Source organism: Pteropus alecto, unplaced genomic scaffold (genome assembly GCF_000325575.1).
Source record: "Pteropus alecto unplaced genomic scaffold, ASM32557v1 scaffold63, whole genome shotgun sequence".
Lineage (NCBI taxonomy): Eukaryota > Metazoa > Chordata > Mammalia > Chiroptera > Pteropodidae > Pteropus > Pteropus alecto.
Window position 1 is genome coordinate 2862181 of NW_006434897.1, and position 27125 is coordinate 2889305.

A 27125-nucleotide genomic window follows, 5' to 3' on the forward strand; every position below is an offset into this window, starting at 1 on the left:
AAAACATTTGGGACAGTGCTTGACACAGCGAATACTTCCAAAATACTTGTTATTTTTATAACTATTGTAATAATTAGTCTTTTATCTGTATAATATCAACAAGAGTAGTAACATCTTAAGCTACTAATAAAAATTAGTGCATGTTGGGGTCAACTGTGGACAAGGCACTGAGCTGTGTTTTATATAAATTCATTTATCCCCACAGATTGTCTCAATTTTACAGCTGAGGAACCTAGGACATAAAGTGGTTAAGGAATGCTGTGAAAGTTATGCAGCGTTTAAGACAATGATTTATAATAGAACTACTAAAACAATTTTGTAAAAGAAAGATAGTCCTGGATGCCGGACCCACTGACCAGAGTTCGAGCCCCGAATCTGCCACCTTTAAGTTAAATTTCTCTGCTGCAGAGCCCCTCATCTGTCAAATGAGGAGGTGGAATTACAAGTTACTTAGAGTTCTTTCTCGCTCTTTCTTGTGCCTCGATAGTCTAGGCTAAATGTAAAAAGTCGCATAGTTATTTGAGGACTTTCAAAAATTAATTTTGGTTTTAACCAATTAAATCATAACTACTTTCTACAGTTAAGAAAAATTATCATAATGAAATCTCCACAGTGCTGGATATGAAATATCTATTTCATCTATTCATTCTATAGTTTTCCATATTGGAAAAGGAAATAAGCCAAATTGAGTGTATTGGATACTATGGTTTTTTTAGTCTTATAGACTGCTTGCTTACAAGGAAGTAGGGGAAATCTTTATGACATGATAGCAGTTTGGGTAGAGATTGTAACAGTCACGAATATTTCTCCCTAGGTATACTTTAGACAGAGATGATCTCATACCCTAGTATAGTAACTAGAGGTGTTCGCACAGATGCCTGAATGCTGTACTGCAAGGGAGTTATGGTAGGAAATTCTGTTTTTTGTTTTTTTTTTGTTCCCCCCCCAGTTAATAGCTTTTCTCCCAAATGCCTTACTAAATTATCTTAATTTAGCACACTGCAGAACATTTGTTTTGGGGTAATTTTTTTTTACTTACAATTCATGGCATTTTGGTTTGGTCTCGTGCTTAATTTCAATCAACAAAACAGTTTATACTCTCTAGTGAGAAAATACGTATAGTGAGGGAAATACATTTTCCTCAACTATATTCGCCAAAGTATTTTTAAATATGATTTCCTCAAGACATGCTAGATAAATATTATATTTGTACTGTTTAAGAATAATGAAATGGGTTTTTATATCAGTCAAAATTTTGTAAATATTGTATTAATTCTAACAGTCAACCGTTATACACATACATATTTATATATTAAGTAATTTTACTATTCATGTCTACTTCAAGTCTGAGTAAGATTTTCTCAGTGAATAGAATTTAAACAAACATTTCCCTCCTCATTATTTCAATACATGTTTTAGTGGATGTTACACAAAATATAAAATGCCAAGTATTTTTTCATTTAAAAATGTGGAAATTTGCGATATATATGTAAGTGAGCACAAAGAAGGGGTTGAGTTTTATCGAGATTATTATTTCTTTTGAAAATTTCTTGTCTTAACTGTTATTGCTTAATTAATTGGGGTGATATTATAGTCTGATATTTCAAAGCAAATTAACCAAGTGACTATCAAAAATAGCCAGCAAAAATCAAGATTGCTTTGGTTTTCATAATAGAAACTGGAAATCACAGTTTGTATTTCCCCCTAACAACTTTCCCCACTCAAGCCACCTGACCTTACAACTTAAAGGTTTAGTCTTACTCTACTACTCAGATTAATTTCTGCCCTTAGTTAGGGCTTTATGCCTCCCAGGTCATACCTCAATAATTCATACCCTAGATGTAACAGGTGAACATCACTATACCTTAGATCATTTAACTTCTTCCACTGAGACACGTTCTTGCCTAATGCATATGGATAATCCTCTTAGATCATTATTCCTTGCCCATATGGCTCCCAAATTCTCAACATCAGATTTTCTGACTCAGTTCTTTAACCTCAGTTCTTTCAATAATTCAGTGCCCAAATATGACCAAGCTTTTTACATAGTTTATACAACATATATCTACCCTGGCAAGTTTATCTTCTAGCCCCTATTCCATCTAATCAGGTATGCTTTTTCTCAAAGTCCTGACACCCAGCTCTTCAAGATCCCTGTTGTCTTGAAGAAACATCATGACCCATGCATAAGTTCTATATTGCAATAAATTTGTATTCCTATGTATAGAACACATCAAACATTTTGACTGCTATGAATTTAAAGAAACTTGACCATAAATGAATAGATGAACTTGATATCCAGACTTTTAAAATATTGGTTTAAATTTGCTTTTGTACTTATTAGTTCTGATTGTCAGAGCACATAATTTAAAATTTATAAGCTTCAGTTTTCTCCTTTGAACAAATAAGTTTAAAATACTTTAGTTTCTGCTTCTATTCATAAAGAAGTAGTGGCCATAAGACTTGCCCTCTGTTGTAATAATTAGAAAACTAGATGAAAGTTATAAAACAATCATCACACACTGAAAAACAGACAGAGAAGCTCTATAATGCCTGAAAAAAGAGAAAGAAAGGGAATCTTACAATACCTGGATTTCTATCTGGAGAAAAATTTTGGATCATGGTGTGTGGAGGACAACCCAAACAGAACTTCAGAATTTTAAAATTTTGTAGTTGAAGACACAAAGATGTTAGTTTGGAGTGAACAGAGCAGCTAGAATTTTTGAGCAGATTACCATAAAGAAGGAAAATACAAAGAGAAATAACTCTAGAAATCTGTATAGGTGTTTCCCTGACAAATTTCTTTGAATAGTAATCTTCACATATGTAGAGTGAAATTTCACATGAAAAAGAATAATTAGAGAGAAACCTAAATAGAATAATTCCCAAACCTTTTATGGGTGTGGAAATCTTTCAAATTCCCATCAGCCAGATTAGTGAACTCTCATTGAATACATAGGGTACTCAATCAAGAGCACAAAAGGGTCAAGTTTTAGTAATAGGGATAACTCTAAAAATGACATCATACCCATTCTTTTTTTTAAGCAAGCCTCAAAAACATCATTCTGATATACAAGTAACTTAACCATCTCCCAGACCAATTCTAATTCCTTCTAAAGGAATAAACAAAATCTAGCATTTAACAAAATAAAAAACAGTATCTAGGAATCAATCAAAATCACTGGACATAAGAAGAAATAAGATAATGTGATTTATAACCAGGAGAAAATTCAGTCAACAGAAACAGACCTGGTAATGACAGATGACAGAATTAACAGACAAGAAGTTCCAAATACTATTATAAATGTAAATGTGTCAAGGAGTTAAAGAAAAGTATGACTATAATGAGAGAAATAAAAAACAATATATCGAAATTATACTTCTAAAAACTAAAACTTAGATACCTGGAATTAAAATTTACCTGAGTGGAATTAATAGTAGATTAGACACTGAAGAAGATAAGGTCAATGAACTTTAAGATGTAGCAATAGAAAATATACAAAATGAGGCACCAAGAAAAGAGAAAGACTTTTAAAAAAGTAAACAGAGTGTCAGTGGCAGATGACAAGCCATTTAACATTTAATCTGAGTCTCAAAATTAGATGGTGGGAGAAGGAGGGAATAGAAAACTTAAAGAAATAATGGCCAATTTTCTCTAAAATTTTATGAAAGCAATACCTACTTTAAAAGGTTGTCATGAGTATCAAATGAGAAAATGTGTGTAAAAAACATTTTTACTGTGTTTCTTTGTTTGTCAATATGAATATTTTTCATTGTTTATGAATATTTTCTAAATAATTTGCGTTCTTCAAATAAAAGGCACAAAATAGGGGTATTTTGTTCAAATTAATCTTATATTCAGACATATTATATATGTGTAGTAATTATAATAAAAATTAAAATAAGAAGAGGAAAAAGAAGATAATTACTATTGTAGGATATGCCGTGCCTGGCCTTTTGCTAAGTGCTATCCACATATTATCTAGCTTAGTCTTCATAGCGACCACATGCAGTAGCTACTAAATTTATTATTATTTTTCAAGTATAAAAGATAAGATTAGGAAATATTATATAATTTATTAGACAGTACACAGAAGAAAGTGGCAAACCAGAGCTTTCTACCCACATCAGTTTGAATTCAAAAGTACATCATTATGTAGTTTCCCATATCTTAAAAGTTATGATCATGAATGCTACTATAGAATTTATTTTTAGACTACACTGCCAGGTTTAAGAAATGTTCTAATGTTTTGTATCTTTTTAATATAAAATTCAAACTCTTCAAAATGTATTCTGTAGATGTAGATAGTTTTCTCTGCTCAGAAATCAGGCTATCATTTGTTTACAAAATTAACTTGTTTGCCGGGTTGATTCTAGGGCCTTTTCTATAGTCATGAGAGTAATGGTTTATTTTTTAAAATGAAATAACCTTAGTTAATATTTGTCTTCATATGCTTTTGTCTAAATGATTTGAGAAATGAATTTTATACATGAAGAGAGAGCGTTTAAAAAAACCTCTTGAAAACATTTAAACATAAACGCTGTCAGCAAATGTGAAGATTTTTATCTAATAAATTATTTTCCTTATAACTATGAATACTTGTTATTGCACTCTAAATGTGCTATTTAACACAACAGCAAAAACAGTAACAATCTTAAATTCCAAAATATAAAGCTAGAAATACAATGATTAAGTCAGGCATATCTTTCTTACAGGTCAGTTTTCTTACCAGATGTATTAGTGATAATGCAGAATATATAGTTATGTGCTATTCCAATTTTCATCAGAAATAGGGACTTTTATTTAAATCAAAATTATTAATGATAATATGAAAAATTGTTACACTTGTATTTTGTAAAGCTCTGTCAAATAATTTAGAGGCATGTAAAAATTTACAATAAAAATAAATCCCAATATTTATTTATTTGTATTCTTTTCGATTTTCTCCTGATAGCATTTAAAAAACAAAAAGAAGAAAAGAAAATGCAATTTAGGTATAGGCTAACTTATGAGAATATATAAGTCCTCATTTATATATATCTTTGCTATTTTAAAATTTATCCCCAGTTTCCAAAAACTGCTATCACAGTAAGCATTTGCTTAAAGAACTAGTCCATACTCCTTCTCTTGAAAGACTTCACAATTTGGTCAATTTGTCAGTCTTATTTTTCTACCATTCCTTTTGACCCAATTCACAATACATGCCAACTAAACCACAGATGTTTCCTAGACCTTTTAGAGCTGTGCTTCTCAAAATTTAATGTGCATGTGAATCACCTGAAAAATTTGTTAAAATGTATATTCTTATGAATCAGGTCTTGGGTGGAGTCTGGGAGTCTGCATTTCTAGTGAGTTCCCAGGTGATGATATGTTGCTATTCCAGGCACCACACTTTGAACAGTCAGGTATTTAGAGTACTGCATGCTGTTCTCTTCCTGCACTCCCTCCTCAGTCTCTAAGACTGTCAAGATGCTGTCCTCCCCTGTGGCCTTCTGTGTATATGCCTGTTCACAGGCTGAATGAACCTCTCTCATCTCATGATCAGAGAAAATTTTGTATACCTGACATCATTCTCCTGAAGTTTTACCTTCATTTGTATGTAACCAATGATCTAAACTTTGAGAGGACTATTTATTATTTATTTTGATATCTCCAATATCTAGCATGATGTCTGGCCCATAATAAGTATACAATAAATGTATATTGCTGAATAATTAAAGGAAGTGGTTGAGAGAAGGAAGGAAAGTGAATAGAAGGTAAGAGAAATGAAGGAAGGTAAAAACGAAGAATTAGGTACCGTGAGATCACATTTCACTGCAATTTTCAGTTAGCCCTTCAACATACAAAGCTTCCGCAGTAGGGAAAATAACAGGAATTGAAGCTTTCATTGCATTTTATGGAGGAGGATCTTTCCTTATTTTGCTTTCTAAACGTTAGCATTTCTAGGGAAGATAGAGAGATAGACACAGACTAATTTTTTTCTTGTGCCACAAACACTGTTTTACAATAGGCTTGCTAAAAAAAAGACGAGCTCTTCTCCCATTTAAATTAAGCACAGTGTTTACTGGGGATTTAAAGTGAATCCGTCTCCTTTTAGTGTAGAAAGCAGTTATAAGAGAAGAGAGAGAAAGTCCTTTGTGAGGAGATTATATTCTGAATATTTCCTAGGTGATCAGTGCTGCAAAGGATGCTGCTGCTTTTATCTACCTTACTCATGTTTTGGCCCTGAAATGTTCCAGGTGCAGAGCAGTAGAGTAAGATCTTGCCTATCATAACATATTCTATATGTACTGTTTTCATTTTAAACAGCACCTTTGAGATGGTGTTTTTACCAAGGGTCAAGCAATCATTACAAAAAAAAAAAAGCTTTATATTGTACTTTTACTTACGGTCTTAGGATTTAGCAAGGAATGCATTGAACCACTTCTGAAGACTTACTCAGGTACAGATATTGGCGTACATGTGAGATATTCATCTATATTTGAATCTTCTTTGTTAAATGAATTATTTTCTTTTTTTATAAGTTTTGAAATAACTATTACTAATTATTAGTTAACTTCTTCTTTGCCAACAGTAATTTTTTTTTGTTTTTTCTTTCAGGGTTTGAACCTGAGAAGATTGGAGACAGTACAAGGAGGGAGAGAGGTAAGAAAGTCTAAGGGAGAGTGATAGGGAGGAAAAGAAAATAGTTAGTGTTTTAGTGATGCCGTTGGTGATGGTGACATGATGATGATGACGATGATGATGATGATGATGATGATAATGGTGATGGGGATGTAGTAAGAGGAATTTCGTATACATATATCCCATTCACTCTGGCCAAAGTGCATTTTACATGTTTATGTAGATGTATTATTTGTGCCTGTTCCTCTGAAGCTGAAGAGAATACTGTTTCTCTGGTTAGGCAGGCTGTTTCTGTTAAAATGTATTTTTACAACACAGGACCCTCTGGACAAGACTAAAAAGCCTTTTAAAGAAAACATTACTTGTAATAATGGTTTACTGAGAAATTAGCAAAATTCTAACAATGGAAACATTTTATGACACCAGGGATCCTTCATTCTCTTGTGTAAGGCTACTGGTATATGCTACTAGGCTGGTATGCATTCTTAGTGTGAAATTGCTCTGGTGAGACTAGTGGTTTTAGAACTTTATTGTCAATACTAGATGCTTTATAAAGAAGAGAAATTTTTAATAGTAACAAACATAATAACATTGTATACATAATGCATATTTTTATTTTCTAATTCTAATGCGCAAACTTAACCATGATTAAAATTATTTTCATTCTAAATGTATAAATGTTGTACTTTGTGATTTAGATTGTGGGAGTAGAGGAATAATGGAATATTTAATTCAGTAAATTAGTATTTTCTTGTTGCCCAAAAAGTAATTTTTTTGGTGATATTTATATAACAATTTGGGGTGGGGGCAGGGGCAAAAGTAAAGATATTTTGTCTTGCAAAATGAGAAAATGAATCTTCACCTCCCTCCCCAGCTGTGGCTTCTCTTTCCATAAAAAGTTTTCTTAAGTATTAAATATGTGATGTTTTCCTTTTCTTTCCTTGCTGTTATACTTTCAAGTTTTGTGTTTTTCACATTTGGCATTTTAGTTCCTAGTAAAATTGTCATTTAGGGCTTCTTCCCATTTTATTGCTATTTTCCATCCAGATGAATCTGTTCTTTTCGAAGGACATGTAATAGTTGGCTCACATTGGCAGAAGAGCTTAAGAAGGTAAATATTAGATGTTTTTCATGTTGTAGGAGAGCATGGTAATAAGGACATGATCATCAGTAAAGGCAAAGTAGGAGGAAAAACAAAACAAAGTGTACTGTGTAAGGAAGATCTCAGCCACTTACAGTTTTGCAAGGGTAACTACTTTTGCTCAGATGTGACCAAAATGAATCTACTTAGATAAAGAACTTAACTCATCACCTCCTAAATGAAAGTTCACAGCAAAGCAGTATTGCCATAATTTATCTCTGCTGATTCAGTGCCTTTCAAGACATATACAGTTTGGAGTTATCCAGCTTCTCACTGCTGTATCCTAGTTCAATAGCAACTATGTGTTCAAAGAAGGAAAACCTAAATCCATATACTCACATAGTGGTGTTGCTAAATGATAGTGATATTCTTCATTTGTTTTATTAGGATTTTGCTGCTTTTCATGTTATTTTTAAAAGCCTAATTACTGATTTTTACTGAGAAGAGTTGCTGTCAAATAGTATTGCTTATTTTCCCATTTCCTCTTTTATATGCACTTATGGTTAAGGAACATGTCGATGATGTATTTTAATTTTTTTTTTAAGTTTTTTTCTTAAAACTATTTTGTGGTTTGTGTGGTCAACAACTTAATCACCTATAACTTAATACATACATCTGCATTGAGGGGACAACCTTGATTTGGGCCTTCTCTCTGAGGTTGGTGGAATAATTGTGAGGAAGGTAATATCATCAAATTAATGATAGCCCAGTAATGTCTTCTATACTCGACACCCTCAATCCTGGAGTAAAATGTAAATGTCAACAATCGAAATTCAAAACAACCACTTCACCTCCTTTCTGGTTAACACAGGATTACTTGAGCATATTTCTTTTAAACATAATACTCAATTTTTCTCGTGATTATAAAGCTTAATATATTTTGTGGTAAGAAATATTAGGAAAATATCAGACAATTAGATGAAATAAGTTGTGAAAATTGTTCTGTTGAGTCTCAGTGGTATGTGATCTGTAAACAAATAGTACAATGACTGTCTTAAGAGCCTCTTGATCTCTCTTGCTTAGGGGCCATGATATGTATCTTTATGATTCTTATTTGCTGTGTTCTGTTATTTGTATGCATTACAAATATGTATAATATGTCTCCGATTATGTTAAATTGAAATGTGTGGATTTAGAAAACTCTTATGCAAAATATTCTCTTAGAATCTATCACCCTAATGCTATTGTGATCAAGGACGATTTAATGGCAATGATTACTTCTTAAGAGGAGTTGATTAATTCAAATGACAGATATTCCTATTAGGTGTTGATGAAAGCAATACTAAGGGCCTATTACCAAATATTTATAAGAATATTTAAGAAGTGTAATTTACAATGTTCTATTTACCAATTTGAGATGACAACAGTTAGACTGTGTGTGGAAAATTGAAGCAGGCCATAATATGCTATTTAGCTAGATCTTAATTACTATTAAAAAGCTGACTGCTAGGTAAGAAAGCCAGATATGAACATTACACACTGTATAAAAATATAAATTAAAAGTTTTTTTCCTGATAAAAATACAGATGAGTAGCACCTAAATCACTTGTATCATTGTGAAATATTTGAAAATATATATGTTGTATTTTTAAGTTACATTAATATTTTTGCATATTTATGCATGCATACTATGTCTAAATTGAGGTGACTGATTATAATAGCTAATAACAACTTTTTTTAAAAAGGGAGATTAGTGGAGTGCTGTAAAACTGTGGTTAACTGATATTTCTATATGGTTAAAAACTTCCTGTCTATGGCCATGCCACCCTGAATATGCCCGATCTCATCTGATCTCGGAAGCTAAGCAGGGTCGGACCTGGTTAGTACTTGGATGGGAGACACCCTAGGAATACCAGGTGCTGTAGGCATTTTTAAAAAACAAAAAAACAAAAACTTCCTGCCTCCGTGGGATCTTATAACTCATAGAAACACCTCAGTGAAAATTTATTTGGTGTGACACATAATAAATCATTATTTTTTTCTCAAGAAATTTCTGTTCTTCTATATAATGCTTTTATAGTTAACTGTGATTAAAGCCAAATTACTGTCAGTTTTCTTAAAATATTATATGCTTTTGTTGCTTTAAATACTATTGTATTTTCCAAAGTACGATTTTTTTTTAACTTATTAGTTAAAGGTTCATCTCTGAGTTCATGTGTTTTCATGTGTGCATATGTGTGGGGGCGTGTGTGTGTACACCTTGATTTTTAATGGCAGATTGTTTCTACCTCCACCCTACCTACAATATGATCAACTATCTGTACTCTGGATATCTTATATCACATGATATTTGACTTTATATCATGGGTCAAGAGAACTAATTATTATGGTTGGATATCTAAATCATGGTCAAACATCTAATTTCAGAAATTGTACTGAATTTGGTAAGCTAAGGTGAGACATAACAGTTAATGGAACTTTTGGAATATGGCTGTGTTGTTGGAAGTTATTTAGATTTCAGAACCACAAAGGCAATGGAAATACAGCGCCAGTGTGTAATGATCAAAAATCACTTTTATATAATTGTAAACCTCAGATCTCCCAAAGTGATGAATAGAATAAGCAGAGATCTCTTATTCTATTCAATGTTGCCATTCTTCACCTGTAATTCTGAAGACAAGATTAATATTGATTAATATTGATATGCTTAAATATTTAAATAGTTTTATACTCTTACAAAACATTATGAATGTGCTTCTTAAATATCTGAAGGAAAATTAACATTTTAGATAATTTCTAGAAGCATTCCTTAGATACTTAAGCAAAAAAACATTGGAAACATATTTATCCCTTTACTAGAAAAATTTTCTGTTGTGTTCTGGGAATTTTCAGTTGATTATAATTGACCAAGACACTTAAAACAACATTTTTATATGGTGGATTGCAAGTATAAATAGATAGATTCTGACAGACACACAGGAGAAAGTAGACATTTCAAATTATTAAAACAGCTGATTTATGAATGTGTCATTCTCAAGAAAATCATGAGAATGTCTTGCAACCTATCTGTTTTGTAGTCCAGAATGCTTCACTAACTTTCTCTATTAGACTACAGTGTACTCATTTTTTTTTTGCCAAAAACCATAAATAGGAAATTATAGATGATGTGAACTTCTAATATTTAAAGAAATAATTCTTAAAAGACATTTGAAAAAAGTAGACTGGGTATTAAATGTTTAGTTAAATGCTATTTTCTAACTTTACATTTGAATGTATTCATCATTTAAAATGATGATTCAAGATTTTCTATTTATATAAAGTATCACTTGAGCATATGATATTCCTGAAGAAATTATTTTATTGTGATAAATAGTGGAGTTTATGCCTTTGCTAATAGAGTTGGATAAATTTTTCATTGTTTATCCGTTAACAGATTATTTATTTGTACTTTTGAGTTGAAAGGCATTTTTAAATTTGAGTCCCTAAAGGGAGAAAATTCAAAGAATGAGATAAATTATATTTTACATTTCAAAATAACTTGTCTACCTAGAATAGTAGCAGAAGCATATTTCAAGTGGAACAAAAAAAAAATGCCATTGATTTTCTTTCCATTTATAACTTAATCAGAATTATTAAGTGGGTCTGGGTTATTGCTTAAGAAAACTTTCTATTATTTCTCCCAGATCCAACAGACCACCTGAGAGAATTGTTTTTTAAAGGGATAAAAGAAGAAAAATATGTGAGTTCTGAGAATATAACTAAAATTGAACACAGTGTATTGTTCTTGGAAATAGGAGTTAGCAGAAGGTGTTGATGTGCCATTGTTCTCTTAAAATCTAATATTTTATATAATTTTGAAATTATAAAAGATAGTTATGTGTCATAAACTTTGTGCATCAAGTATAAAATCTTCACTAAGAAGCAGATTATAATTACCAGTTATCTTTAATAGTTTTTCTGCAAAACTTCCATTTATATGTTTTCTTTATTGTTTAATATTCAGAATAGACTGAATATTTCTACTTTTGTTAAAATTTAGCTATCTCATTTTTGGTTGCCGTAAAGTTTTGTAGAATAACAGATTCCTTATCACCTCAGTGATGACACAGTTTTTTGGGAAATAGATATCGGCTAATATTATATTCTTCTTTGAGATTCTTATTTTTATAACTAGAATTATTCAGTGGTTCACTGCCTGTAATTTTGTATTAAGATATATCTGATTTATAGTTTGATTTTGATATCAAGACACCTTTTAAGGACTCGGTAAAAGAATCCCTATTTTTGTTCCCTTATCAGGATTGACAGACAATAAAGTAAAAGATTGTTGTGCTTATAAATGAGTATTTAATTGAAAGAATTATACTTTACAAGACCATAATTATTTCTGTTTCAAAATATTTTGAGAGGATAAAATGAATTATATATGCAAAGCTCTTTGAGCAGTGTCTACCACGTAGGAAGAACCCAATAAATGGCAACAATTACTGTTATTGTTTTTCATGTCATCTGCTCTTCCCTTCATCTTTTCTTCTGTCAGAGACAGTTTGATTGTCACATGTTTGGGAGATTTCACTGTCTACACAGACTAGCTTACATCATAGGAATCAATGATATCCAAGGCATGTCCTGACATTTCAAGGGTTTTACGTTCTAAACTGGTTCTGATTTACAAATTCCAAATAGGACACCAAAATCTACTTGAAATCCATCATTGAATCTCAAAATTCTTTAATTCCACACTTCTTATTACAGATGAGAGAAAAAAATTATTACCTGTATTGCTTATAGCATTATTTACAGAGAGCACTGCCTAAGACCTATAGGTTTTATAAGCTATTTTTCATATCTTATATATTTTCAGGGTGATCTTCAAAATCTAATTCTATGCTTTTAGACCATTGGCATTCCAAGTGACTATCCAAAAGAAACCTTTTGATTAAGCAAAACTAAGCTTATTAGAGCTACTTCAGTAAGAAAGAACACATTCTTAGTAGTATCACAGATGAGGGAGAATCCAAAGGATGTGCGCACCATTTAATTTCTTTCTTTCTTTTTTTTTTTTGGAAATGTTTGATTATGTAGATTAGACGTTTCTAGAGTATAGACATAGTGACAGAACAATATTTCCTAAGAGAAGTAGAAAAAAGAGAAAGGAAAGAAGATCAGAAGTGCGAGGGATTCAGCTTTGGACATACATGAAATCTTCACTGTTGAAGGATAAAAGAAATGTTAGCTATTAGAAATCCACTATGCACACATGCACATGTATATTGAGAGCCACACACAAAAAATATTTACAACAGGTTTAAAGAATAATTTTAACCCTAGTGAACTCCATCAAGCAACAAAGTCAACAATCACATTCATGACAAACTTCCCCTAAATGAACTCTGCAATTTTGGATTGTACTGGGTGGAATTATGCCAGTTAGAGACATAGGCACATGAGTTAAAATATAAAGAAGAAATGGATCTTTAGAATCAAATAGATTAAGAAGACCACATGGAAATTTTGCTTAGGATACCTCCTGTCTCAAAAACCCTGACCTAAGACCAGGTCGGGAGCCTGACAAATCTCTAACTCCAAGCAAAATGAAACTAAGAAGAACCAACCAAAACAAGATTGAGAAAAGTCCGTATAAGGTTTTGAAAGATTACTGGAGGTAATTGTCTAAAGGATATCAGTCTGACAAAAACTTTTGAACTCATGAGTGCTTGGAATTAGATCTCTTCTTACCGACTCACAAAGGAAAGTCATGAAAATAGACCAACAGTAGTTTTGCAGGTAAAAACATCTAGGATAAGAGTTTTCAAATTTGTTTAGATGATAGAAGAATTACTTAAAAAGCATTCTTATCCCAAGAAGGCAGAAACTCTGCATTTGGGAGGTTAACAAAAAGAACTTGGAGTTTAGATCCTGTGCGGGGTTTAGTTCTCTATTGCTGTCAGAATGACTACTGAATAAGAGACATCAGCAGCCTCAGAGGGACATGTGTCAAGTAGAGGAGCTTAAGTCAGGCTGTACAAGGGTTTCATTGAAACATGTATCTCCAGTTTTTGACTATTGACCTCACACACATACACACACACAAAGCAAAACTAAGGTTTTTAGACCTACTGCAATTAAAAAACAAACAAACAAATAAAAGCAACACTAAATTAACAAAGTTTTAGTAGGTCTCTAAATGGAGAGGTTAGGGGAGAATATTTAAAGAGTGCTAAGGACCAGGAATGATTAATTAAAGGCAAGTCTTGTAAAAAAGATAGATTAGGCAGACTTTATAACACCATAGCTTTGCACTGATGTGAACAACAGGTAAAATGAGTGAAGAGTCTGACTTCAGGGTTCTGAAATGTAACATTTTCTTCATTTATGAGTTTTTTACAAAATATTTTGATATAAGTAAGACTGTCATTTTTAAGTGTATTTTACAAATTGAAGGCTAAGAAGGATTAAAGTAGGACTTATTTTCTAATCAACATGAATTATGATATCTGGTTTTTATAAGGAATATATTATTTTTAGAATCAGTTAAACCTTGGACATGTTTTCTTTGAAAAGGGGAAAAATATGATTTTTATTTTATGTACTTATATTTTTATATGAAAGCATAGTCTCAAACTCAGGGATTTTTTTGTGTGTGTGCATTGTTATTTTTTTATTTGTGGATGCAATTGGTTATGCAGTTATTCCTTTCCCTTTACCTATGTCAGTTAATATAAAAGGAAAATACTACTCCAGGGGGTCGAATTAATTCACTCTGCTTTCATCAGAGAAGTATTTATTCATACATAAATGAGATCTGTTATGACTCCTTAATTACAAAAAGAAGCCAATTGCCACCTCAAAAATATACAGAAGAAAATAATATATATTTTTTATTACTTGATACTTATCCATAACTTAGTAAGAGAATTACTTTTATGTTTGGATTTATATTTTCATGTGGAATAAACAGTCCCCATGTAAATGTTCAACTATTGTCTTTGCTGACTAACATTAAAATCCTGCAAAGCTACAACAGGAACACACTGCTTCCCTTTTCTGGTGAACTTTGTTGCCCTCCTTCTCTCTGCTTGGAAATAGATCTCCAAATCTCTTTAAATTTTTCGGTCATTCCTCCAGTTGAGGACAATTATTTAACATTAAGTCCTTTTTCTTTTCACATACTGTCCTCAAATCTACTTTGAAACAGTTCTCTGGACATTGATGTCAATCAGCCCAAGGGAATAGGAGCAGTCCTGATTAGTTCCATTGCTGTCATTTAGTCCGTATCACAGGACCTGCTCAGTCCCTTATCGGTGATCACCACATTGTTACTTAGTACATCATCTAAAAGCTTTGAGTAAGATAACTTAATAACAGAAAAATTATGGACTTATGATTTTTTTTACCTCCTATGAAACATTGTACTGTCAAAATATTATAAAACAGTTGTTTTAATTAGATTAGAAATGTAAAAATAAAAAAATTTTGTTAGGTTAGAAATGTAAAGATAAGAAAATTTCAGATTCACACAAATAGCAATTGTATTCAAAATAATAGCTTTATGTAAAATTGTGATTACAAATTGTATTAGTTTGCTAAAGCCACCATAACAAAATACCATACTGAGAAGTTTTAACAGATTTTCTCACAGTTCTGGAGCTAGAAGTTCAAGATCAAGGTTTCAGCAGATTAGGTTTCTCCTGAGGCTTCTCTCATTAGCTTGTAGATGGCTGCCTTCTTGATGTGTTCTCACATGGTCTTTCCTTTGGGTACTCATGTCCCAGTGTCTGTGTGTCCAAATTTCTTTTTATAAAGACATCAGATTGATTTGGATCCCCTCAAGTGGCCTCATTTTACATTAATTACCTCTTTAAAGGCCTATCTCCAAATCCAGTCACATTCTGCGGTATAGGGGTGAGGGCTTCAAGATATGAATTTTGAGGAGACACAATTCAGTTTGTAACATATGCTACAAGTAATATAATTATGCCATCCATTTTCCTCAAAAGAGTGGCTTCCTCTTTGCCCTTAGCTATTTACTCAGAAGGTTATTCTCTTCGATAACCTCGAAACTTGGTTATACTCAAATTCCAACCACCAACAGTTAATAAAAGAATAAAATGACATATGTATACAATTCCTTATCTGCAATTTTAAAATCTCAAATGCTCTAAAAACTGATTTTTTTCCTTCCCAAAGGAAGGAAACTCCGGGTGGTTGAATTGATTCACTCTGCTTTCATCAGAGAAGTATTTATTCATACATAAACGAGATCCGTTATGACTCCAAAGGGAGCTCACTTGGTGTCCTGAAATTACTTTTTTCCACTTAATAGGAAAATTCATAAGTACTGCTACAGAAATATCAATGTGTTTGTACAAGTTGCTCTTTCAAACTCTACTTGGTAAGTTTGAAAGATGTAGTATACATTCTGTATTATTATTTTAAAATTAGGGTAATTCTAAATTACCAGATACATCTGACCTTAAGAATTTTGGATAAGGAATTGTACATTTCTTCTGGGATACATTTCACTTGAAACCACTAGAAAAACGGTTTCACATCTCTTCACCATAAAAATTTTGAATTACCATTTGTTAAGTGCTTATCGTGTGCTTATCAAGGGCTTATTATCATAAGCACTTAACACATATTCACCCATTTAATCCTCACAACAAATGTTTGAAATAGCTACTATCATTCTCATTTCAAAAAAAGTAGCAAAATCAAAAAGAATTTAAATAACTTGTCTAAAGTCTCAAAATTAGTAAGGATTCAAACCTAGGAACTATGACTACAGAGTAAAGCTTCAACATTACACTATGACTTATAAATCATAGAGAAATGAATAGATTTAGACTATTGATGTTTCTCAGGAGAATTATCTCAATAATTGTTAATTGCTAAACATTCATATTCTCTCTACTCTCCCTAGCTGTCTTCCTGCCTACCTAATAGGCATTATCTCATCTAAGCACATGAACACAGGTACTGTTTTGTTTTAGTTAGAGATGGATTACAAAGAATAGAAACCTACTTAAAACTTATGTTAAACTGAATAATGTCAGGTACGTTTATTTGTAGGAATATTTCTTGATCTTTTGGAAAGTGAACAATAATCAGTTCTTTTTCTTTATCTGTGCCTTAGTTCTATGACATTCCTCTCTGTGTAAATTAGGTAGTTTCTTTACTTTTTTCACTTATACTTGGTTTCCTATGACTATCCTCAATGATGGTCTCAGCCATCTACTCTACAGTTGGATCAATCACTCCCAATAAGAGATACTGTGGTATAGTTTCCCCTAGCTTGTCTGCATGGTTCAATCTAATAAATATACTTTAGCAACAGAAACTAGGATAAGAAAAAGGATTTGTTTTCTTTTTCTTTCCTTCTCTCTCTTTCTAACTCCCTCACTCTCTCACATCATGTTCAAATGACAAAAACATCATTTAACTCATCTTTTTAGTCTACCACTGTGGGAAAATACAGAAGTTATCTGAAACATGCAATTTTACAGTTTTCCTTTTGATCAAGGTTCAGTCCTTTTAATTAGGTTCCGATCATTACTGCAAAGTTAGCTTCTCAATTGTCCTGCTCCTCTAAATCTATTACATCTGGAGTGGGGCAGGGGTCTTACCTTTCACTGATTAAACGTAACATACCATAAAGGGAGATAAATGTTGGCAATATAGTAAATTAAAACAGTTCCATATGCAGATATTACTGATACTATGTATATCTGATCTATTGTATTTCTTAAAACAAATCATTGCTGATATGTGAATCCTGAACATTAACATGGCCTTTATTTATCTTTTGTGAACTAAGAGAAAGGGAATCGCAATATTCTACATGAGAAAATTCACAATACACTTGCCTGTCCATTTCTGCATGGCATCAGGGGTAGACAATTAGAAGTAGGATATAAAGAAATAGCTTCTAAAACAGCTGAGAGAAAATAAAAGGCTTATTTTTATTCTTATTTATAAGTACTCAAAAATGTTATATTTGAAGTGAGTAAATTAATATTTATCAATTTTAACTCATTTACTTATTAATAACTGATGCCATTGTCAAACCAAATCATGAGTGTTATGTGAAAATTAATTGAAATATATAGATTTACTTAATATTCTGGAAGTTTGGAATTTTAGAAATGAAAAATGTTTATTGAAAGACATGGAATCAATTTTAATATTTTGTGCATACTATATACAATCTGTTGACCACCTTTTACCAGAAATGGAGAAATAGTTCATGTCTCTTTCTTGCTTCTAACTGTAGCTTATCAAAGACGTTGCTTTTGCCTCTAACAAGTTATATTTAATAATTTATTAGTTCTAGTTTACTTTCTGAAAGTAAAGGTCACAAAGAATAATGAGAATAAGTAGTACCTAGTACAAAAATGCCAAAAGTGTACAGAGGTCAAAAGCATCAGGGAAAGCAAATGATCTTTCAATTTTGCCTTAAAAAATATATTACTAATCTTAGTGAGTGACTTTTTAAAACATTTTATTAGTTTCAAATATACAGTACATTGGTTAGACATTTACATAGTTTATAAAATGATCTCCCTAATTTCTCTTTCTCTCCTTTGGCTCTCCACCTAGCCATTACGTTAATGCTAACTGCATTCCCTGTGCCATGCTCCCATTCCCATGACATCTATCAGCTACTAATTTGTACTTCTTTAACCTTTTATCTCGTTCTCCCAGCCCTCCAACCCACCTCACCTCTGGCTGTCCCCAGATTATCTTCTATATTTGTGAGTTTGTTTTGGTTAGCTTGTTCTTTTTGTTTCTTAGATTCCACATATAAGTGAAATCATATAGTATTTATCTTTCTCTGTCTGACTTATTTCACTCAGCATAATAACCTCTGGGTCCATTCATGTCGTTGCAAATGGTAGAGTTTCACCTTTTTTTCTAATGGCTGGGTAATATTCCATTGTATATATGAACCATAACTTCTTTATCCAATCATCTGTTGATGGGCATTTAGGTTACTTCCATATCTTGGCTATTGTAAATTGTGCTGTCATTAATATTGAAGTGCATAAATCTTTATGGATTATTGTTTTGGTTTTCTTTGCATAAATACCCAGAAGTACAATTGCTGGGTGAAAAGGTATAGCCATTTTTAATTTTTTGAGAAATCTCCAAACTGTTTTCTATAGCAGCTGTACCAATTTATAATCCCACCAACAGTGTATGAGAGTTTTCTTTTCTCCATATCCTTGCCAACATTTGTTATTCTTTGATTTATCGATGATAGCCATTCTGACGAGTATCAAGTCATATCTCATTGTGATTTTCATTTGCACTTCTCTAATGATTACTGACCTTGAACATCTTTACATATGTCTATTGGCCATGGTATTTCCTCTTTAGAGAAATATCTGTTCAGGTTTTCTGCCCATTTTTTAATTGGATTGTTTGGTTTTATTTTGTTGTTGTTGAGTTGTATGAGTTCTTTATATATTTTGGATATTAACTGTATCAGATGTATTTTAAGTAAATATCTTCACCCAATCAGTCAGTTGTCTTTTGTTTCATTGATGGTTTACTGTACAAAACCTTTTTAGTTTGATGTAGTCCCATTTGTTTATTTTTTTCCTTTGTTTCCCTTGCCCAAGGAGATATATCAAAAAGAAATTACTGTTAGCAATATAGAATTTGCTGCCTATGTTTTCTTCAAGATGTTTTCTGGTTTAGGGTCTTACATTTAAGTCTTTAATCCATTTTAAGTCTATTCTTATATACGGTGTAAGAAGATGGTCCAATTTCTTTTTGGGGGGCATGTATCTGTCCAGTTTTCCCAATACCGTTATTAAGGAGACTGTTTTTACCCCATTGTATATTCTTGCCTCTTTTGTCATATATTAAGTGAGCGTATAGGTATGTACTTATTTCTGGGCTCTCTATTCTATTTCATTGATCAATGTATCTGTTTTTATGCCAATACCATGCTGTTTTGATTACTGTAGACTTGTAGTATAGTTTAATATCAGGTAGTGTGATACCTATAACTTTGCTCTTCTTTCTCAAGATTGCCGTGGTTATTCGGGGTCTTTTATGGTTCCATATAAATTTTAGGATTATTTGCTCTTGCTCTCTGAAAAATGCCATTGGTATTTTGATAAGGATTGCATCGAATCTATAGATTGCTTTGGATAGTATGGCCATTTTAATGATGTTGATTCTTCCTACCCATGAACACGGTATATACTTCCATTTATTTGTATCTTCTTCAATTTCTTTTTTTCAATTTCATAATTTTCTGAGAACGGGTCTTTTACCTCCTTGGTTAATTTGATTCCTAGGTATTTTATTGTTTTTGATGCGATTGTACATGGGATTGTATTCTTAATTTCTCTTTCTGAAAGTTCATCATTGGTGTATAAAAATGTCTCTCACTTCTGAATATTAATTTTGTATCCTGCTACTTTACAGAATTCATTGGTCCGTTCTAACAGTTTTTTGGTGGAATCTTTAGGTTTCTCTCTATATAATATCATGTCATCGGCAAATAATGAGAGTTTTATTTCTCCCTTTCTAATTCGGATGCCTTTTATTTCTTTCTTGTCTTATTGCTGTGGCTAAGACTTCCAATACAATGTTAAAGAGGAGTGGTGAAAGTGAGCATCCTTGTCTTGTTCCTGATCTTAAAGAAAACACTTTTAGCCTTTCTGCATTGAGTATGATGTTAGCTGTAGGTTTGTCATAAATGACCTTTATTATGCTGAGGTATGTCCTCTTTATTCCCACTTTGCTGAGAGTTTTTATCATAAATGGACGCTGGATTTTGTCGAACGCTTTTTCCGCAGCTATTGATATGATCATATGGTTTTTATCTTTTGATTTATTAATATGATGTATTACATTAATTGATTTGCAGATATGGTACCAAGCTTACATCTCAGAAATAAATCCCACTTGATCATGATATATGATATTTTTAATGTATTGCTGAATTCAATATTTTGCTAATATTTTGTCGAAGATTTTTGCATCAGTGTTCATAAGAAATACCAGCCTATAGTTTTCTTTTTTTGAAAGTATTTGTCCGGTTTTGGAATCAAGATAATGGTGGCCTCATAAAAGGAGTTAGGGAGCTTTCCCTCCTCTTGAATTTCTTGGAATAGTTTGAGAAGAATAGGTGTTAATTCTTCTTTGAGTGTGTGATAAAATTCACCTATGAAGCCATCTAGTCCAGGACTTTTGTTTTTTGGGAAGTTTTTGATTACTGATTCTATTTCATTGGTGGTAATCAGTCAGTTCAGATTTTGTTTCTTCTTAATTCTGTCTTGGGAGATTGTATGTTTGTAGGAATGTTTCTTCCAGATTGTCCAATTTGTAGGCATATAATTGCTCGTAGTATTTTCTTATTTTCCTTTGTATTTCTGTAGAGTCCGTAGGTATTTCTTGTCTTTCATTTCTGATATTATTTATTTGATCCTCTCTCTCTTTTCCTTGGTGAGTCTGGGTAAGGGTCTATCAATTTTGTTTATCCTTTCAAAGAAGCAGCTCTTGATTTCATTAATCTTTTGTGTTGTTATGCTTCATGTTGTCCCAGAGGTGTCTTAAACTATTCATTTTTTAAAATTCTTTGTTGTTGTTGTTCCAACTGGGTGTATTCTGCTACTTTGTATTCCAGTTTGCTGACTCGATCGTCTGCTTCATCCAATCTACTGTTCAATTCTTCTAGTGTAGTCTTCATTTCTGTTATTATATTCTTCATTTCTGTCTTATTCGTTTTTATAATTTCTATGTCCTTTTTTTATGCTTACTATCTCTCTGTTGAGGTTCTCATTGTGCTCATCCATTCTCCCCCTAAGTTCATTGAACATCCTTACAATAATTATTTTGAACTCTGTCTCTGGTAGGTTGCTTGCCTCCATTTCATTTAGGTTATTTTCTGGAGATTTATCCTGTTGTTTCATTTGTGGCATGTTTCTTTGTTTTCTCATTCTATTAACCTCTCTGTGTTCATTTCTATGTGTCAGGAAATTGTTTCATCTCTCAGCCTTGGCCAGATGACTTTATATGGAACGTGTCCTATGTGGTCCAGTGGCACACTCTCCCTGTTCCCTGTGCCAGGGGCTCTGGATGTGACCTTTGTGTGTGTTATGTGTGATCTTCTGTTGTAGCTAAGCCTTTATTGGTGTTAGTACATCAGTGGATGGGATTAACACTCAGGCTGACTCATTGTGGGAACTGGCTGCACCCACAGGGTAAGAGTTGCTGTGTGTGGACTGACTCCACCAAGTGGAATTTGCCCTAGCAGGCTTGTGTACTTGTTGCAACCACCCTTTGTGTGTATCGCTAACGGGACTAGTCAGGAGTTGTTCTGTTGTGGTCTAGTTCCAGCCTCTGGGTGGGTTGGTTTTGTGGCCCCTTGGGAGTGGGTCCCCAGTAGGCCAAGGTCAGCTGCTGCCTTTGATTGCTCAGGGCTACCTGGCGGGGGCTACGAAGCGATCAGCAGATGGTTGTTGCCTATGCTAGATCTATAGGTAAGTGGAAGAGACAATGCTGCAGGCAGAGGTCCAGTTATCCCCCGTCCCTGATCTAGGGCAGTTTAGCAGAAGGACCAGTGCTCCTCAAGGCCTGACACTGCCTGTCAGTTGCCCATAAGTCTCGGAAAGTGGAAGAGCCTCTGGGCGATATGTGTGTTGGGTGGTGAGATTATGGGAGTCTCCTGAATCTATTGAGTAAATTTCTTCCAGCCACTGCAGTGTCAGTTTACATGCCAGCACTGTCTCTGTGGCTCCCTGTACAAGTTTCCAATCGTAGCAAGGTCAACTGCTGCCAATCTCGGCCTGCAAACAATCAAGCTCTGTTATAAAAATTACTGAAGCTTGTAGGCATGAGTTTGTGGCCCACCACCAAATGCTTCTCCCGGATGAACAGGCTTCGAATGAGTCACACGAACTGAGTGCTGTTGTATTTGTGACCCAAGGAAAGCACAGAATAAGACTGGGTTGCCTGGAGCAGGCTTGCCACAGGTAATTTGTGTGTTAGGTGGGGCACATCTCTGTGAGGCACAGGGCCATCAGGCCTACACAGCACCAGAATTGCTGCCAGCTCTGGGACTGCGGGCTCCCACCAAGTGAGATATCACTGCACAACCTATTATCATCTCTGATGGGCCCACAAAACCTCTGAGATTTGCCCAAGTGATACTATATCTCATGCTGGCAGCAGTGACCTTTTTGTCACTGTATTCCCATCACTTTACTCATGTCACTGGCTAAGATCTGTTGACTGTGCAAAATATGCCATCCCAGGGTAGGGGCAGCTAGGACACTTTGTGCAGTGGACACTTTGTGTATTAGATAAGGCAGGATCTCAGGGAGTCAAGGGTCATGAGGCCAGTAGACTCAGTTTCCTACAATTTCTGTGTCTGCAAGTTCCTATAATAGTCAAAGATAACAGGGAGACAAGCTGCTATCTGGGGCAGTCCCACAGACTCTGCGATCCCCCCAAGAGATATTGTAGTTCTACAGGCAGCAGTGGTCTGCTTACAACTGTTTTCCCTGCAGTGCCCACACAGTGCTAGCCAAAGTTTGTTGCCCATGTGGGTGACTGAGGGATGGAAAGGGGCAAGGCTGTGACAGTTGACTGTCGATGGGCTGCCTGGAGCAATTTGTGGGTTGAGTGGGGCTGGGTCTCAGGGAGACAACAGCAGTCAGATCAATACAGCCTCAGTCTTGCTGCAACTTTGGTAATGGATCACAAGTTCCCACAGAAGTCCCAGATCACAGTAAGACTAGCTGCTGTCTGGGACTGGCCCACAGATCCCTGAGATCTGCCTAAGTTCATGTTAACAGCAGTGATCTGCCTAAAACTGTCTCTGAAATGCATGCTCATAGCACTGGCTACCAGCTGTGAATGTTTGGCCCTGAATAGGTGCAGGGTGAGGCAGCCATCCAGCAAGAAAAGTTCAGGTTAGGTGAGGTGGGCTGATCTCCTAGGTGAGAGCTTCCTAATGGCCCTGTGGGAGGGGTCTGTGCAGTCAAGCTGGTGCTATCAGTAAATTGCCCTGTAGAGGGGCTGCCTGTCCAGCCCTCTTTCTGCAGCCAGGTAATGCAGACTTTCCCAGGATGAATCTTGCTTGAGCCTCTGAACTACCACCAGTATCCCAGGTGAGTGTCTGCAGGTCAGAGAACCTGTGTGTGGACTCTTCAAAGGGGCACCTAGGGTTTCAGTCTCCTTCTGTCTCACCCAGACAGCTGGAATATTCTCTGGTTTTAGTCAGAGTAATTGGAATCCTCTCTTCCCTAGGCTAGGGAGCCTGTGAATGAGGCCAGGACTCCCCTCTCCTTCAGGAGAGCCTCTGCAGCCTTGCTCTCCCTCCTGGTGATCAACCATTTGTGGGTGTAAGTGCCTCAATTCGTGATTTTGCTTCAGTGTGGCTCCTTCTTTATATTATCAGATGTATGTATCATGATCAGCTAGACTTCAGGTGCTTCTCCACATTGATTATTTTATAATTTGGTTGTAATTTTAATGCAGACCTGGGAGAAGGTCTGCCAGCCAGTGAATGACTTGATGGAATAAAAGAGGTGATAGCCATGTTGAAAATAGTTCGAGTTGGCAATGAGAAAATGTATGTAAAAAGTATATTTAAGAACCTGGCTAGTGAAAGGAATTTAAAACAACAATGAGGTGCTACCTGGAGAACAGAGTAACTCCAGTATTCATTTCTTGAGAATGGAGTACTTCATAGATACTTTTGTGTAGAATTCAGATAATTTTGAGGTCAAAGAAAACTGAAAATGATTTAGATGTTAATGGAGCCAGTGGCTTCAGTAAGATCATAAAATAAGTTGTAAGAATTTTAAATATGTTTTGCAGACAAAGACATCAGTGGCATAAAAGCTCATTAAATTTTTCCTAAATAAGAACTGACTGTATAATAAGAGGCAGTGTAGAATAGTAAGCTTTTTAGGCAACACATATTTTGGAGCTTTTAATACCAATTCTGCCCTTCCTTCAGTAACGTGATGTTGAACAAGTTGCATAACTCATCTGTACCTCAGTTCATTTTAAAATAAAATTTGTAGTTGTACCTTAACTCAGAGGATTATTATGAATAGAGAAAATGAGATTGCATTTGATAAATAATGATCTCAATGGCTGGTGCCAATAAAAATATCCAATATGGCAGTTTTTAATTCTGTTATTGTTTGTTATTGTTACTGTTACATTGAATTAATAAAAAGCAGTAGACATTCTACTCTGAGTATAAATCCACTTAATTAGCAGCACATCTCAGATTGAATGTTGCCATTTAAAGGAAAAATTTCCCAGGGATTTCTACTTGCAAAAGTATTACTTGATGCATAGTTCTGTTATGTTATTATAACATTGTATTGTGACTCCGTGTGTTTTTTTAATCAGTCTGTCACATGGACTGAGTTCCTAGGGAACAAGGTCTTATTCAGTGTGCACCCATAAAACCTTCTTAGTTCCTGATATATGGAGCAAGCACCCAATAAATGTTTGTTGAGTTGAATCTTGTTCCTTTTTAGGATCAGTAAGAGTTGGGTTTAGAATATCTATGCTAGTTTTTTTCTACATAGATCATTCATTCTTCCTTTTGCCTTTCATGTATTTGATTTTTTTGGCTTCATTTATAATTAAATATTAAAGTAAAGTTAATAAGTATATTTAATTTTATTCCAATTATAATTTAAAGAGATCGATATGGTAATGTTTAATCACATTTTAGGGGAATTTGAGGTATAAAAGTTGAAATAATGAGAAATATAAATGTTTATAAAGTCTTAATTGTGGGGGAAAAATTTTAATGTAGTTGAATTTTTTTAATTTCCTGTTTCATAATTTCAAAGCTGGTGGTCCAAGTGAATTTTAAAGTATGTTTATGCTCTTGTATGATGGGGTTAAACAATGCATTTAAATCTAGCACATAGATTTCAAAATGACATAGTTAAATTGTGTTTAAACTAATCTGTGATAATTAAGGATGATGGTTTTCAAAATACAAATGAAGTGACATATGACTATAAAGACCAAGAAACTGAGTATTACTGTATGGAAAATATTAGTCATGGGGCAATAAAATTAATCGATGAAATAGGTATTTTTTATAATTTCCACTAGCATGATAAAAGATAAAAAATAAGGGAAGAATTAGAATTTTAAAAATAAAATAGAGATTATGTACAGTTTAGGAGGCCATTAATTTGTAGGTATTTAACTGACAAAATAGCACGAATAGCTCTTCTCTTTCAAGCTGACAATGCTGCAAGTTTGAGTTAATATCCTAAATTTGTGAGGTAGTCTATAATAAAAAAAACATTCAACTAAATGGGCTCTTTTCCCAGAAAGTCACTGAAACAAGAAATACATATATCAGGAGAGGAGAAAGACAAGAGGAAAAAGGAGACAATAAAAGAAAAAATGGAAAGAAAACTAGATGTCCAAATTCAATGGGATAAGTAGAAAAGCTGTACATTTTATAGTCAGTCTAATAAAATTTCCCTTCTAACCTAGGAAGAACTAAACTCAAAGCATAAATCACAGTTTTTGATTATGAGGGGAAAATTCAAATACAACTTATTTTGTGAAACTGCATAGAAAGAACTTTATAGCTTTGCTTTTAGACCTTAAGTTCAGCCTAAATGCATTTTAAAAAGTTATGTCTTTGTATAGCTGAGATATTCCTATTGCCAAATTATTTTCAAAGCCATTTGCAGATTTAAGCAGGTGTCTGTAACTTACTAAGGGACTGTTCTGAACAAATTAAGGGTGAGTCCAGTTCTTATTTGTGCCCTATTTATTAGACCCCTCCTCTGTTGACATATATTTCTCTAAGTCATCTTATTCACTCTGTGGCTGTAACACTGACTACATGCTGATGGTCCTAGTCTCTTTCTGTAGTCCAGGTCTCTCCTCAGACTATCTGTTAACTTATTAGACATTTTTACTTAAATATTCTTAAGTTTTAAAGATATGTACAGAGACAGTTAATTCATTATTATCGTTATCTTTGTTCTTCCCTCCTTCATAAACCAGTTCCTTCTGCTCTGCTTTCTATATCATTTAATGGCATTACTTCTTAAGAGTCACCCATTCCAGAAAATGTAGACTCGACATGTCTTCTTTCTCCCTTATGTTCCACATCCACAAGGTCATTACACAGTCTCCACTCTACTTCAGATATGTCTCTCAGTTGTAGTTCTCCTGTCTACCCCATTTCCACTGAATAAATTTGGATCTTCATCATCTCTCAAGGGAAATATACTAACCTCTTAACTGATTCTCCAGCTTCAGTTCTTTCTCATTTTCAGTCTAGCCTTTACACTAAGATTTCCTGATAAATAATTTTACTGTCTTCCTGTCACACAAAGATAAGGGCTAAACTCCTTAGCACATGAACCAAGACTTCAACAACTAGGCATT

At 33.7% G+C, this 27125-nt stretch overlaps 1 protein-coding gene and 1 non-coding gene across 2 annotated transcripts in view; both read left to right on the top strand.

The window, feature by feature from the left end:
- CCSER1 (coiled-coil serine rich protein 1) overlaps positions 1 to 27125 on the top strand; it is a 1126758-nt gene that overhangs the window by 756820 nt on the left and 342813 nt on the right. The window contains exon 10 of the mRNA XM_006910733.2: positions 6602 to 6646. Within this exon, the coding sequence (XP_006910795.1) occupies positions 6602 to 6646 (45 nt within the window). The remainder of the gene's footprint in view (positions 1 to 6601; positions 6647 to 27125) is intronic.
- LOC112478974 lies at positions 9516 to 9634 on the top strand. Its single transcript, XR_003046012.1, has one exon. It is a non-coding gene; the product is annotated as a 5S ribosomal RNA (ribosomal RNA).